At 37.9% G+C, this 15379-nt stretch overlaps 1 protein-coding gene across 16 annotated transcripts in view; it reads right to left on the bottom strand.

The window, feature by feature from the left end:
- KMT2C (lysine methyltransferase 2C) overlaps window positions 1-15379 on the bottom strand; it is a 197350-nt gene that overhangs the window by 57495 nt on the left and 124476 nt on the right. For 13 of the 16 annotated variants that reach the window (XM_054816544.1, XM_054816550.1, XM_054816546.1 and 10 more), the window contains 7 exons: window positions 13750-13866; window positions 9291-9392; window positions 9006-9110; window positions 7644-7825; window positions 6706-6870; window positions 5996-6105; window positions 84-149 (listed from right to left, as the gene is read on the bottom strand). In XM_054816544.1, coding sequence (XP_054672519.1) covers window positions 84-149; window positions 5996-6105; window positions 6706-6870; window positions 7644-7825; window positions 9006-9110; window positions 9291-9392; window positions 13750-13866 — 847 coding nt within the window. The remainder of the gene's footprint in view (window positions 1-83; window positions 150-5995; window positions 6106-6705; window positions 6871-7643; window positions 7826-9005; window positions 9111-9290; window positions 9393-13749; window positions 13867-15379) is intronic. The other 3 variants (XM_054816555.1, XM_054816558.1, XM_054816557.1) reach the window with 1 other exon arrangement.

Raw genomic sequence — 15379 nt, 5'->3', positions numbered from 1 at the left:
AGAAAAAGGAATTTTTTTCTCATGTAAAAATATACCCTTAAAATATGCTAAATGATCAAAAATTAAGCATTTACATTCTTTACCTAGTTCTTTTGATTTTGAAATAATCTGAGCTCCAACTGATGAATCACAACAGTCCAAAGAAGGCACTGAAAAATATAAGGAAAATCATTTCAACTTTTAAAAATGGTGACTTGATTTAAACTGAAACTATCAATTAATTTTCCTTCAAACAGTTTCATTAAACTCCCTAATTTATACTGTTGGCAACAATCACTAGCACCTTTCAAATAAAGTGCTTTTCAGCGCCACAGAAGACGTGACTACAAAACAAGCCTGATACAAACTGAAGTTCTCCAACTTCCTAGAGCCAAGAATGGCACTGGAACAGCACTGAACTCAATGGTAAATGATCTTCTTCTACTGGACCAAGTGCAAATGAATACACTGCATCTACTGGATTGGAAAATAACCTCTACACTAGACCTGATGTCCAGGTTTTGCTGACCTATGCGTGAAAAATGGGAGGGCTTTGTGAATGGGGTATCAACCGCTGCCGTGTTTCCCCAAGGAGGGGCAGGCACCCTCCGATGGCTTTGCACACAAGATTCCAGCTGTGTCTCTGCTGTCAGGTCTCTTATACAACACGTACGAGAAACAAAATAAGGCTGATATATCTGAGAACAGATGACAGATGACTTGTTCAAGTTAGACAGGGTAATTCTTATTCAAGATAAGAATATTGATAAATGAAACAGCAGAAACTCAATTTAAAAACTACAGCTTGTGCGCTTCAGGGAAGCGCTGGAACAGTGTGACTGAACAAATACTGATCAAAATGTCCTACAACACTAGGGTACTGTTGTTGTGGGTACAAATGCTCTTCCCATCTGCCTTAATTACAATAACCGTAATCACGCTTCACTAACCTGTGACGTGCAGACTAGGCTTTTAACATTAGTAGTGACTTTAGAGATTATGTAGACAGAGTAAGTAAAGTGAAAATTAGAAGCTTCTATCTCACAAACATCGAGAACTAAAATCAGAAAACCTGTTAGTTTGGCACAGTTAGCATTACCATGTAGGCAAGTTTATCCACACTTTTTTCTTTTTTTTTTTTTTTTTTTTTTTGCCTAGAAATCTTATCCCCGGTGACTTTAAGACTCAGATAAACATCCGGAGTATTTACTTTACATCTGCCACACAAGATGAGACCACTGAGGCAAAGGCCGTGTGGGAGGTTCAGTGTTTCTCAGACACGTGCTGCTACTGACCATCTCACACACAATATGGGGGTGGGCAAGACTAAGGAAAGCACAAAAGCTTCCAAGTAACACTTAAATTCTTTGCTAAATACAAGACTGAATATGAAATCTAGAGGATGCTTTCTAAGCATATTAAAAATATTTAAGGAAAGTGACTGTCTTCAAAAACTACAGTCTTTTAAAAGTTTTACGTAAAGTGTAACTGAAATATATGATATAACCTATAGAAAACCAATATTCCATGCAATTAGTAAATGAACGCAGCCTATGAGAATTACCGGAAAATTGACACACACAGGAGTTGAAGGAAGAGACAAGAAGACAAGAAATTGAACATGAGATTTTGAAAGAGACTGAGCTAGAGGGAAACAAAAAAACATGGGACAAGCTGCAGGATGGAAGACACTCAAAAGTACTGAGCTGAAACAGAAAAAAAGGCAGATTGTAAGAAATACTCAAAGTGGAATAAGATGTCATCTGTCCATTTAATTCATTATAATTTACAAGATGTTTTGAGACAGAGATAGCAATTATTGAATTGGAATCTAAGGTAAACAAAAAATTCAGAAAGACAGCTGTGAGTGGAAATTTGAAATCCTTATTTAGAAGTCAAGCAACAGGAAGTATTCTTCTGGTCCAGGTCAGATTGAGAACAATTTTAGCTTTGGAGACTGGATAGAGTTGAAATAGTCAAATAAACAAGCCGATAGTGACAGAGGTAAGGCCTCCAGAGACCAACTCACAAAAGCTGCACGAACAGTGTTTGAAGACAGTATCAAACAGACTTGAAGAAAAGGACCTAATTAGAGTGCAGATTAAGGATTCAAACCAATAAAATGGATAACAGAGGAACAGAATACTGTTAGAGAAAGACTGTTCAAGGGGAAAAAAAAATTAACAAAAAGGTGCTTTCTGAGGCACTAAGCTGAAGTTTAACCAAAATTATTATGTGTATTTGCAAAGAGGTTTAAACATGTTGAATGTTGTCCAGCATTTAGTCGCTTCAGTTGAAAACAAGTAATTGCACAGAATACAATATGATGAGAAGAATCACTGTTTCCAAAGAAAGGAGACTGCCATTTGTAAGGCTGTAATAGAAAAGCACAATACTAGGAAGAAATGAAATCAGCATAAGGGACAGAGGAAAATGGTTTATGTAGAAACACCACTCTAACAGAGCACTACTGGATGCCTGCATAACCACGTGCATGACCCAGAGATTGCTCTGGCAATACAGTAGCTTACAAAAAAAGTAAGAGTTGCCATAATAAATGTGCCAAATAATAAAAAATTCTAAAGTTGATTTTTTTTAACATGTAGTATTGTGTTGCTTTTTTATCCTGTATTTGTAAAGTACGTAGAATTACAGATTCACAGATTAGTAGAGGTTGGGAGGGACCTCTAGAGATCATCTAGTCCAACCCACCCTGCTAGAGCAGGATCACCTACAGCAGGTTGCACAGGCTCGTGTCCAGGCAGGTTTTGAATATCTCCAGAGGAGGAGACTCCACAACCTCTCTGGGCAGCCTGTTCCAGTGCCCGGTCACCCTCAGTGTGAACTTTTTTCTCATGTTCAGATGGAACTTCCTGTGTTCCAGTTTTTGCCCACTGCCCCTTGTCCTGTTGCTGGGCACAATTAAGTTTCAGAATGAAGACAAATTTATGTCAGTTTCATGAAAATTGTACAACAGAGGCTCCTAGCCATAATATGCCTATCACTGGCAGCACTGAGCATCTCTGAATTAGTAAGTGATACGAACTCCTCGCTGCCTCTGTGGGCAGGCTTACTTGAGCCACAGGAGGAATACAGACCCACAGGCACAAGCTCTCACCACATCAGCTGTAACTAGCTGAGAAAACCAGGCAGAGCTGGTCCCTTTGCCTCCTGCAGAGAAAGAGAAACAGCACCAAGGGAGGAGGAAGCTGGATGTGGATGGAGAGAGGATGGGAGTAAGTGAGGAAAGGATGAAATTTGCAGATGGGACATATGACATACAAGGGTAAACGACAGAAAGGCAGAAGGGATGGGTGGATGGTCGAGAATTGCTTGTCTAGGAGTGAAGGTAGATGAGAGATGCACGCATCTGTCCTGAACGTGCAGGAATTACAGCACAGAGGAAAAGCTGCTGCTACCTAGAGCAGCTGCTAGTACCCAGTCACGATAATATTCAAGCAATCCAAATTAGAAAAAAAATTCTACAAGGCACAATATGTTGGGGGACATATGTTATAACTTGAGACCATACTAAAAGGAATCTGATGAAACACGGATCAGAAATTTCAAAAGAATCTAGTGATGAAGGTTTATGGTATACTACTGTGGAGCAAATCTTACCACATTCTGGCTTTTGATATTTATGTATGTTCAAGAAGAAAAAAAAAATTATCTTTTATTTTCCTTTTCCTGAAGAAGATGACTTTGTAAGATTATCAGATATGCATCTGATCTTCTTAAGATGAGATAGGGAAGAGCTCTTACAAATTTAAACATTTCCATTTTCTGAAGTGAGAAAAATAGAAGTTCTTTCCCAATACCTACATACTAGAAGTATTTACTCTTTACCCACAGTAAAGCTGCAATGTATTGGTAATTTACTAAGTTGAGGGGCTCTTGCTGCTTCTACAAAGAGAGCAGCTAAAAAGCTTGTAATAGTACTTGCAACACATTAATATCCTCTGTGATACATCAAATAGAAAGAGCAAGAACCATCCCAGTGAGAAACCCACAATACGGTACATTTTAAGAAGCTTTCTACCATTAACTTTTGTTTCTCTAAGTTTATCAAATGCTATTTGTTCTCACCTTGAAACAAAAAAATTATAGAAAATTTTCAAAGGAGTTGTAAAAGAATTAATGAAAGACATTTCATATAAAAGTACATGCAAGCATTTCTATGAACATGCATCAAATGACATATTCAGACATGCAACTGTGCAAATGTACGCACGTTAAAGAGGTATTATATATACTGAGTCAAAACATGAAAGAATAAGCAGAGAAACTTGTCTTATAAAAAAAGGTGAAAAGAAACCTGCAAAGAAAGCTTGGGAACTCCCTAACAGGTCTTGCGGGACTGGTTCCAATTCCTTGGAAGACAAATCTACACAGCACAACTTCACAAAGGTGTGCAGGAAGGACTAACTCCGGGGCCAGCTTACGCCTGGAAGTGAAACATCTCTGACACCATCTTATGAAGTCGTTCCGTCTCACATATTATGGGCTTTAATTATCTCTAAAAGGTAGCTCTGCCACCTCCAAAGAGAAAGGAAAAGGCAGTATTCTCACTTACACCTTTTTGGTTTAAGTGCCCAAAACTTATTATCAAAATAAACAAAAACAAGTTTCTTGGTTTTCCCACTTATAAAAGCACTGTCTTTTTGCATCTGTGAAAGCAGATGTCAAAAATTAAGTGGCTTGCAGAAATACATAAGCATAAGTCATTCTTACTTCTAATAGTGGTAAAAGTGGGATACTTGGTAGTGTTCCACAACCATGTGTAGCTGACAAGGGAGTATATAAACTTCCAAGGTCATGTCACTAAGCTACAATTACTGCCACGCTGTTACGACGACATGACAGGGTAAAAGGACATTAGATGCTCTATTGAACTCTTCCTGGCAGACCTCTCGAACAAACGCCTCACGATATCTTCAATCTTGATCAGGAAAGCCAATCTTACTGACATCTTCTGGGTGGACACGAGTATTTTTTGAAACATTCGCTTCGTTCTTGTACGTTCCTTCTACCATACTCTCATGATAGCCCAATAAAGGGTTAATGTGAACACTTTACCACATTACTAGGCTAAAAATGGGTACAGGTGTCAATGCTCTGTTAACCTAGCAGACTGAAGCAGAAACTCCCGTGAGCTGACATGCAGAGAAAACAGACCTGGGATCCCACCCTTGTAGCAAGACCATAAATCATGTAAAAGGCCAGTTTAATTGCTGACAGGCCACTCACAATAACATTAACCAGTACCATCCCAAAGAACCAGATGCTGCAGCTGTGCTTAAAGACAAAAACCGCAGTGACCTCAGCTCCTGAAGTACCACTGCTATAGAACTGTGTAGTACATACTAATGAGGAAGCTGGTATATATATTCACTGGTAACATGTACGGAGAAGAGCAAAAGTTCATCAGAAAGAGCTATACATTTTTAACTAAAAAGAAAGTGGTGACTCCGAAGGAGAAGTACAGTGAATTCTTGCAAAGACCACAGCTAGGGAGGGAAGTGCTGGTCTTAAATACTGGGAGAGCTGAAGGAGTAGCATTAATAAAACATGAGGGAGGAGGGGGAAAATGCTTATATGGACTGTCGTTACAGCTACTGCTGCTTCAGACAGCCTCAAAAGTGTTGAAATACAGAAAGTTTTTCTGCTTGGAATTGATTTTCAGGTTCTTCTGCAGTTAATAACTTTAGAGAACTGGGCTTTCTTCCTTCCACTTGACAACAACCTTTCTAATACCAAATGCTTTTAGTAATTTACCCAAATCATCTTCAACAAATCTATCCAGAATTCCCTCTCCTAGGTTTTCCTTGGCCTTGCAGCCAATCACTAGAAGGGTGTGAAAAAGCTGAGGACACTTCCAGAAAGGCCTTAAAATAAACACAAGTCTTGCTGCCGTCACGAGCCAAATCTCCACCAGAGAAAAGAACCATAACACATTCCCAAACCTATTTATTGCAGTGCGCAATCCTGCCATTGGTTTCAATTGTCTTCTTACCGTTTGTTGGTGGTATGTATGGCCTACAAATGGTACAGTCAAAACCCATATCAGCTATGTTTTCCACTTCCTCCTCTGTGTTTAAGTTCTGACAGATTGCATGCATCCATCTAGAAATTAAGTGGGGGAAAAAATACAATTTAAAGGAAATATGTGGTGTTTTAGGAGACCCAAATATCAGTATATGGTCCAAGTTAATGTGAAATACTTGGTTAGTTTAAATTCTTTTAGGGACAAATGATGAATCAGGCTCTCCGTATATAGCATTCCCCTAAGGTGGTGTGTGTTAAATACTGTATATACAGCATCAGAGTATCTATTTCCCTTCACAGGAAGGAAATCTCTATAAAACAATGTCCCGGAAGCAAATATGTCTTAGTATTATAATTTTCTCCCTATATTGCAATCATTTTAACTACTTCATACAACGTAATCTAGATTTAGCCTCACAACAATAGTCTTGTGAGGTAAAATAGTTTTATTTTTTCAGAGGGGGAAAATGAGGCACAGAGTGATTAATTAATTTGCCCAGGGTCATACAGTTAAGTCTGTGGTACAACTAGGAATGAACTAATAAGAGACTTCTGAGACTCAATCCAGTGCTCTTTACCACAAGACCATTCCTTTCATCTTTACAGTTTTACATTAGGGGAAAAAAATTAAAATAAGTCTTAAACAGGAAAAACCTGTAAAATATTAGAAATCCTTACCGATCGCATTGTCTACACTGAATTATAAGTTCTTCATCTCTGTAAGTGCGATAGCAGATTGGGCAGGTAGACAAACTTGCGCAGGGAGCACACTGTGTGTAATTATTTTGCCATTCACATCTTAAACCTGGAGAAGTTGCTCCACAGTGTCTGCACCAAACACACCTGCAGAACAGACAAAATGATCTATTACTTTCAGTTCACAGGAAGATTGTTTTGTGGCTTTAAAACCCTCCTACTTAGAACTGGGTGAGTAATTATGTTTTAGATCGCTAACCACTGGGGAGGCGGGGGAACTCATTTCAGGTCAAGCAATGTTTTAATTGAATGAAAATGCTATTATTTAGATTTTGAACATTACCAACAGTTCTTACACTTTTTAAAGAAAGTTTCTAAGTCAGAATTCCCTTCAATCTGCAAAAACAGGCAGATGGGTGTTTGTAACAGCTCAACAGGTCAAAGGAGTTCCTGCTTGCAGTTGCCATTCACTTTGAGATACGGAGACTTAGCCACGTGAGAGGTCCATTCTGTTTGTGTTTCAACCAAATAACACGAATGGTTTTCAGAGGGTTTTACTTTGAAAACAATTTGGTGAAGCAGCCATTCATTTTTCCAACTGAACGTTGGAACGAATCTTCCAACGAACGTAAATTGGATTATTTTTTTTTTTTGCCAAGAGTTTCAAAACAAAAATTTTGTCCATCTCTACTTCCTTGGGTTTTGGCATGAAGAAATGGTATTAAGAAGAGGTAACAGTTTCCCTACTAAATTGACAATTGAATGAAACAATTCAAAAGTATTTTGTTTCCTTTGTTTAATACACCTGACAAATACAATTAAAACATTATTACAGTTCAATTGCCACTGCAAATATGAAGTGACCAAAAGAAACAAAAGAGGCCAGTAGACAATATTTCTGACCCCAGAACCAAACACACCATTTGCACTTCCAGCCTCCCTTTGGAACCGTCTGCAGGGGCGGATCTAAGCAGTACGTGTGGTAGCTGATGTCGCAGTCATCGCAGAGAAGCAGTCTTCCTGGATCTGTCGCTTTACCACAGGCTTCACACACCGTGCACTCCAGGCACCTCCAACCTTTGCTAAGTACCACTTTTGTAATCTGCAAATGGCAAGGTGAAAATTATTTGACAACTGCTCTATGAAGTGCAGTCGTTGTATAAATTAAAGTCTGCCTAGCAGAGCACAGGATGCTCTTTTGTGCACACTACCCACATCACAAGTATCTGTTTATCAATTAGACTTTCTGCTTCAATAAATGGGGATGGATTAAACAGAAAGGAACTACAATTACTAACAGCTGATACCGTTCCAGCATAGAATTTCTTCAGATAAACCAGCAGACCAGAGAATATATACTACATGTATACATGTAGTCTACATGGGTCTACATGTAGGCCAGTTTACTCCTTATAGGAGTAGCTGGTTCTGCAGGGAAGAAGGAGGAGAACAACAGCTGCTTTTTTTTCTGCGAGGCAGTAAAGCCAGGACTCAGGTCACTACAAATCCTCTATCTTTCCCAAATGATCTGCAATAATCAGTGCTGGGCTTCTAGTCATATGAAGCAAACAACTAATTTATTGTAATTAATACATAATGTAAGAGTAGTATATAAATGCAAAGCCAAATTACAGTTGCATTAAATATGCATATGGCATTTAGAAAAGTACATTCAAGATAAAGTTTTGTGACATGTTTAAAAAAAATCCTACTTTTACATAGATGTACTTATATATAATAAAGTGTATGGTGAGTATATTGCAGTCAATAGCTTATTATGTGCTTGCTAAGTCATCTCATACCATTCAAATTTAATTTTCACACATTCTCTCCTAGACTAATGAATGTAAAATGTATTAATTAAACACTCCAACTGCTGTCAATTCTGACAGCCAACAGACAAATTGAATCAACTAAACCTTATACCCCCAGTAAATGAAGATGCAGTATAATTTTTTCTTTGTTTTTAATTCTGCTTGTATTTAGGTTTTAAGCTTATATCTCAAAGTGTTATTTTAACCAACTGCTGGATAATCAGTGCTATTTATAGTTGTGAAATTACAAAAAGGTTAATTTCTCTTGAGGCAATGCATACTATAAAATGACATTTAATTAAAGTCTTTCACAAGTCGCATACAAATAATGGTCACATTAGCTGATAAATATCTAACAAGTTAATGACTCCCCTAATTACCACAAAACCAAAGGCAGCATAGTGCTATTAAAATACAGTAAGAAAAAAGTGTAATCAAGTCATTTTTTAATGTAACAAAAACACTCACCTTAATACTGACACAGTATGGATGGTAACACTGTCCACACTGAGAACAGGCAAGCAATCTGCCCTCAGCACCTTGGCCAAAACTCCCACACACTACGCACATATCCTGAAATGATAGAAAACAGCAGATTTTCAACACGTGCCAGGCACTGAATTCTGAAAACATGGAACTGTAAAATCCAACTAGCTTACTATATAATTTAACTCCTAGAAAGGACATTCATTTACTTTTTTTCTAATTAGAAGCAGAGAAACAAAATGAACACACAGGAACTATTATCCTCACCTGATGGAGAGTGAACTTGTCGCTGTTAGAGAAGAGGACAACTGTATTATGCATAGAGTTTTCCTCCTCATCTTTGTTAGATGAAATATCCATAGTTGTGACCTGTTAAAAAACCACACCACATAAATAGCAAGCGCATCACATTTTCTACGAGATGAGACAAGATGAAACTTATTTTCTAATGTTTGTTCGTTTTTAATAGTACCAGAGAATACAAGCTTTGCAAATATTTATTCATACAGTTTGAACTTTCATAAAAAGCTACCTTCATCAGAAATTACTATATTAATTTACATTTTCACATCGGTACAAGCATCATCACTATTTCAGTTTTACAGACACATTCTCCTCCTCTCCTTTGTTCAACCTTACACATTACCCCATGGCACTTTACAATGGAAATGGAAGGAAAGAGGTAGTCTAAGAAAGAAAAATAAAAATCACTAGGCAGAAATTGTCATACTGTGACCAGTCTGCTCTGTTCCCTACATACAAACACTGAAGTCATTCTCATTGCAGACTTCATTGCAGCAACATACTTCTGAGTATTAATTCAAAGAGCAATTGCAGAAATGTAATTTGTCCCATATTGCCTAAAATGTGGTTTTAGCTAATGTTCCAAGTATGTTAGAGGAATAAGGAAGAGTTCTAAAGTTTCAATAGTTAAGATACTCTCTGTAAGCAGTTTCTTTATGAGGCTTATCTATCTTGTCCGTAAAAACTGGCATTAAACTTGAAACGGCTGTTTTGATCTCAGCCCATAAGCTGTTACTGCAGACAGTTGTTCTCCTGATCAAGAGATTGTTACACTGACCTGCCCTTTATAATTAAGAGTACAGAAATACACACAGCTTCCCAGGAAGCAAAAGAAGAAAAAAAGACTTCAACTGTGTTCTGACTTTCATTCAAATCTTGCTATGTTGAATTTGCTATCCATGAATTTAAATTAAAAGGCCTAACTATTTACTCTCTGAATCAGTAGCAGCCATGGAAGTTTGGAAGGTAAGTTCTATATAAAAGAATAAATGCATGATAGAGAAATGTAACTTTGTTTTACCAGCTGTTTTAATTTTATAAATGTGGATTAATTTAAATACATTTTAAGTCTTATACAGATAAGTTTTGTTTAAATAATAATTTCAGTATTTTACAAATCCAAACATCACTCTAGAGACAAATGTAAATACCATTACAACAGCTACAGAAACCCTTCTGATACACTGTTGCTCAAAATCAGTGTTTACTGAGAAACAGCTAAAAAGGGAGTATATTGGTAATATGTTTTAATTACTGCATGGTTGAAAGCACTGCAGCTATAACTTAATTAATTAACCAAAAAACACCCAAAACATGTCTTGTTATGTTCAGGGAGAGCTTTTCCCTTGCGTGTATTTCCACAGGTTCCACAAAGTTCTTGGAATTGCTTGCATAGACAAAAGAGCAGAATTTGAAGAACTGAATCACTTCAATTTTAATGCTTGCTTAATGCCAGCCATGACTCAGCTTGGGTTAACCTGTAGCCACCTTCTTCCCAAGACATACCAAGATATTTCCAACTTGCGTAGTTGTCCACTGGTCATGATCCCATGCTAAGTAAGACTCAGTTTGTGCAAAGGGGCTGAAAATACTCCCAATTCAAACATTTATCTGGCAAAAGGCTGGTCTCTTGGTACTGCTGCCTTAATCTACTCTATCACGAGACAACCACATCTCCGCTCTAGAACTCTGAAGCTGCCATTTATTTGACAAGTCACAGGATCAAATTTCTATAGGAAATTGTGGAGAGCAATGTCCATTTTGTATTTATAGCAATTTACCTAACTCATTATCCTCTGTTCAGTTACAAAAATTTTTAAGAGTTTGTTCTATAAAACCCAGCTTCTCTTGAAGTATAAATTTGTGCTCTGCAACAGAATTATAGAATATTATGGGTTGGAAAGGATCTCTAAAGACCATCTAGTCCAACCCCCCTGCAGTGAGCAGGGACATCTTCAACTAGATCAGGTTGCTCAGAGCCCCATCCAACCCGACCTTGAATGCTTCCAGGGATGGGGCATCTACCACCTCTCTGGGCAACCTGTTCTAGTGTTTCATCACCCTCATAAGTAAAAAATTTCTTCCTTATGTCCAGCTTAAATCTACCCTCTTTCAGTTTAACACCACTACTCCTTGTACTATCACTACAGACCCCATCTTTCCTGCAGGTCCCTTTAGGTACTGGCAGGCTGCTGTAAGGTCTCCTTGGAGCCCTCTCTTCTCCAGGCTGAACAACCCCAACTCTCTCAGCCTGTCATCATAGGAGAGGTGCTCCAGCCCTCGGATCATCTTCGTGGCCTCCTCTGGACTTGCTCCAACAGCTCCATGCCTTTCCTGACTGAATTATTATGTGAATGCCTTCAATGCCTGACTAGCTTGAGTGGAATTCATCCTATATGTTTAAAATTACATATTTGCTTACGAATTTTGACCATCCAAAGCTTTAAAAGGGAACAATGATAGAGACGTTTGTTCCTTTCTCAGATCATAAATACCAGCGTATTCCAAGATTTTATTATATAGGCAGCAAAAAGTGGCACAATGCTGTATAAACTCCAACAGATTGTATGCAAGAACACAAAAAAGAGAGTCTGAGGAATTACTTCATAAAGACATAAAAATGAGTAAGTCCTTCTTTGAACATGAGGAACAGGATGTCTCTCAAAATCTGCAGGGCTGATTGATAATCAGACTTTAAAAGGAATGTTCAAAGAAGCCAAGTCCATAGCAGGAAAAAACCTATGAATTTTTTGCAGTCCAAATTTCCAACAGTTTTTCATACCAAAATCCTTCTTCTTACGAGGAGCAGACCAGGACTGTGTGAGATTTAAGAGCTTCAAAAGAACTTCAAGTATGAAATAACTATCAATTGCAGCGAGCAATGACTTGCTTAGAATCACTTCAGTGCTGCAGGAGCGGCAGATGGCAAATGTAACTACCATTTTCTCAAAGGTTTCTAGGAAGAAGCTGCATACCATCCTACAGAATATCTGACATTTGATCCTAACAGAGAACTTGCAGCCACATTGATACATACTGTATTTTGTTAAAGAGTCAAGGAAGCTTTAATTATGGTAAATCAGGATCTATCAGAGGTCTCTGAAGGAGTCAGCAAGCCTGGGGACAGGGAAACCTGACTGATGTAACTTACTTTGTTACCAAATTCTTCTGGCAAAGCCCTTCACCAATGCTCCTTAAAAAAAGGTAAACTGACATAGAATGGTCCTTATATTGACACAAGACATGAAATAAAGAGTAGAATAATTATCAGTTTTCCATGTGGGTGAACAGCATTAGTGGAAATCTGAGAGGGATGTCTGCTAGCAGGCTGTGGTGTTCAACACACTCACATGCAATCTGAAAAATCAAGCGAGGAGCAAGGTGATACAGCTTGCCAACAGTATTAAGATATTCAGAGTAATAAAAAATGAAAGACAACCGTGAAGAATTGCACAAGAACTCCATAAAGCTGAGTGCTGGGCTATAAAAAGGCATATGAAAGTCCAAAAAGTAAAAAACGTGAACATGACAAAACAAACGACAAGGATGATCAAAAACATGGAATAGCTTCCATACAAGGAACAACTCAAAATATTGGGATTCTCCAGACTAGCCAGGAAAGAGTGGAAGCAAAAGGAGGAGAAATGATGGAGATCTATAGAAACTGAGTGGTATGGATGGAAGAGGAGAAGACAAAAAAGCTCTGCACTGCCTCTTCTCTAAGAGCAGTAAGGAGCTGGCAATGAAACCAGCAGGCAGCACTTTACAACAACAGGCTGATGAGTTGTAAAACTAAAAGAAGTTAACATGGTTTCCAAAGTTTTTAAAAGTGAATAGACATGGGGGTTGGAACTAGATGATCTTTAAGGTCCCTTCCCACCCAAACCATTCTATGGTTCTATGAAATTCATGAAAGAAAGCTCCAACACAGGCTGCCCAAGACAAAGACACCACCTCCTGTTCAGCAAGTCCCTGAGCCACAAACTGTTCACATGTGTCCTTCTCTAAGCCTCTTCTGTTTCTGCACTCTTCCTCCAGCATCTGGTTTTGGTCCTCTGGTCTGATCTGCTATGGCTGCTGTTACGTTCTTACACACAAGCCTTGCTCTCCCTTTTTGTGTTGTTCCAGTGAACGCTGCCCTTACTCAGCATGTTTTCCACCCGAGGAAATAGAAGGAGTATGCTAAGACTCCCAACAGTTGTCCCGTTAAGTGGCAAGAGCAGCATAAAATTGCTTCAGGTCCATTAAGCTACTGTGCTCTAGTTCTTCATCATAAACACTTAGTAATAGCCAGGCTTTGTCAAATACGTTTGCGTTTTAGCACTCTTTGGTTTTACCCAGTATTTTAATACAAGAATTACAGATGAATAAAATTATGTTATATTAACAGACTGCAATGTGACTTAAAAATAAATGTTCTTACCCCTGGAATGACTACAGTCCCAACGCCATTTTTCAGTTTTGATCTACCTCTGCCACCTCTTCCTGAAAGACCTGCACCACGTGGCCTCCGCTTCCCTGGGAATCCTGATCCACGGCCCTATTCAATACAAGATAACAATTTAAATGCAACCTGAAGTTCTTTTGTTATATGGGATTCAAACTTGTTCAATGCATCCAGGGAAAAACATAAGTAAAAAACCACCCTATGATTTCCAGTGAATATGAGCACACTAGGCCATAGTTATGAAGTCAGTCTGAATACCTTTAACTACTTACATGACATAATATGATCACCTTTATCACCAGTGAGAAAGCATCCAAAACCAGAAATGTTTATTTTCTGCTCAGAAATAACTGGAAATACGGAAATGTATTTTTCTTTTTCCCCCAGATGCAAAGTATCCAAAATAAATATCCTCTATTCCATGATTCATTTTTCTTTTCTTTTTAAACAGTCAGCTCAGTCAGTCATGGGACTTCTTAATATGGTCTGGACACTTGATTACTTGCAATCATAGATGCTTTTCTTACGCTACGAATAATCAAGCAAACACTGGAATTTATTAGGACTCAATCCTGCTCTCAAAGCGAAGCAGGAGCTGGCTCCAAACTCTCTTAATTCAGCAGATACAGAGAGAGCTTTTCATAGTGATTATATCAATGGCACTCAGATCAACACTTCCCATAATACGATGTTTTTCTTACAAAATATCCACTTATTTTTAGACAGCTGCTTTTCTCCTCTTCCTTATTTTAGATGCAGATATAGTTGCAGTGTTTTGTGCTCTGGAGTATTCACAGTATGTTAAACTACAAATAACTGTGGAAAAGCAAGTATGTTTTTAATAATAAATAACTGATATTAATATTATGATTTAATCTGAATGTCATAATTTTTTTTTTTTCAAATTGAACTAAACACAGAGAGGATCCCTATCCTCGTTAATATTTTTCCACAGAGAAATAGAACATATTGACAATGTCCGTGAGTTCTGGCTGGTATGTCAGACACCTTCACAACATGTTTCAGAGCCTCTGATCTGTACAAATGACGAAAATTACGGTATATACTCAAATAAGCACCTTTCCTACTATGAAACGAGCAATGAGATTATTTATTGCATTTCAAATTTGTGAACAATTTCAGCTCCTAATACAGCCCAACTCCATCCACTGAATATCTAGATAAGGTGTCTGTATCCAAACTTTTGCTGAAAACTACTTTTAATACCAAGGCAAAACATTTACTCAATAAAACAATGTTGACGGAACCACAAAGCTCCTTGGGGATGGTGTCGCCAACAGACATAACAATCTCTGCTGATGGAGACAGGATTTCCCTGGATGGAAAGCAGCACTACAGATTCAATATAACCAACAGTATTTTTCAAATATGCCAACTCCTGTTTTAAAGAAGATATAGAAATTTATGGTCGTAATTGAAGGGAGAATCCAAGCATCCCAATGTTAAAATTGTATTAGCATCCATCTATTAATAGAAAGAGAAATTAAACTGACTTACTCTTACACAATGAGGTAACATAATACACACTATTTTAGGAAGTGAAAGGAAGGATGCTACTGATGGCTCAAGTATTTATATGTATTAA

This window comes from Grus americana, chromosome 2, assembly GCF_028858705.1.
Source record: "Grus americana isolate bGruAme1 chromosome 2, bGruAme1.mat, whole genome shotgun sequence".
NCBI lineage: Eukaryota > Metazoa > Chordata > Aves > Gruiformes > Gruidae > Grus > Grus americana.
This window is presented reverse-complemented; position numbering and strand designations above follow the sequence as displayed.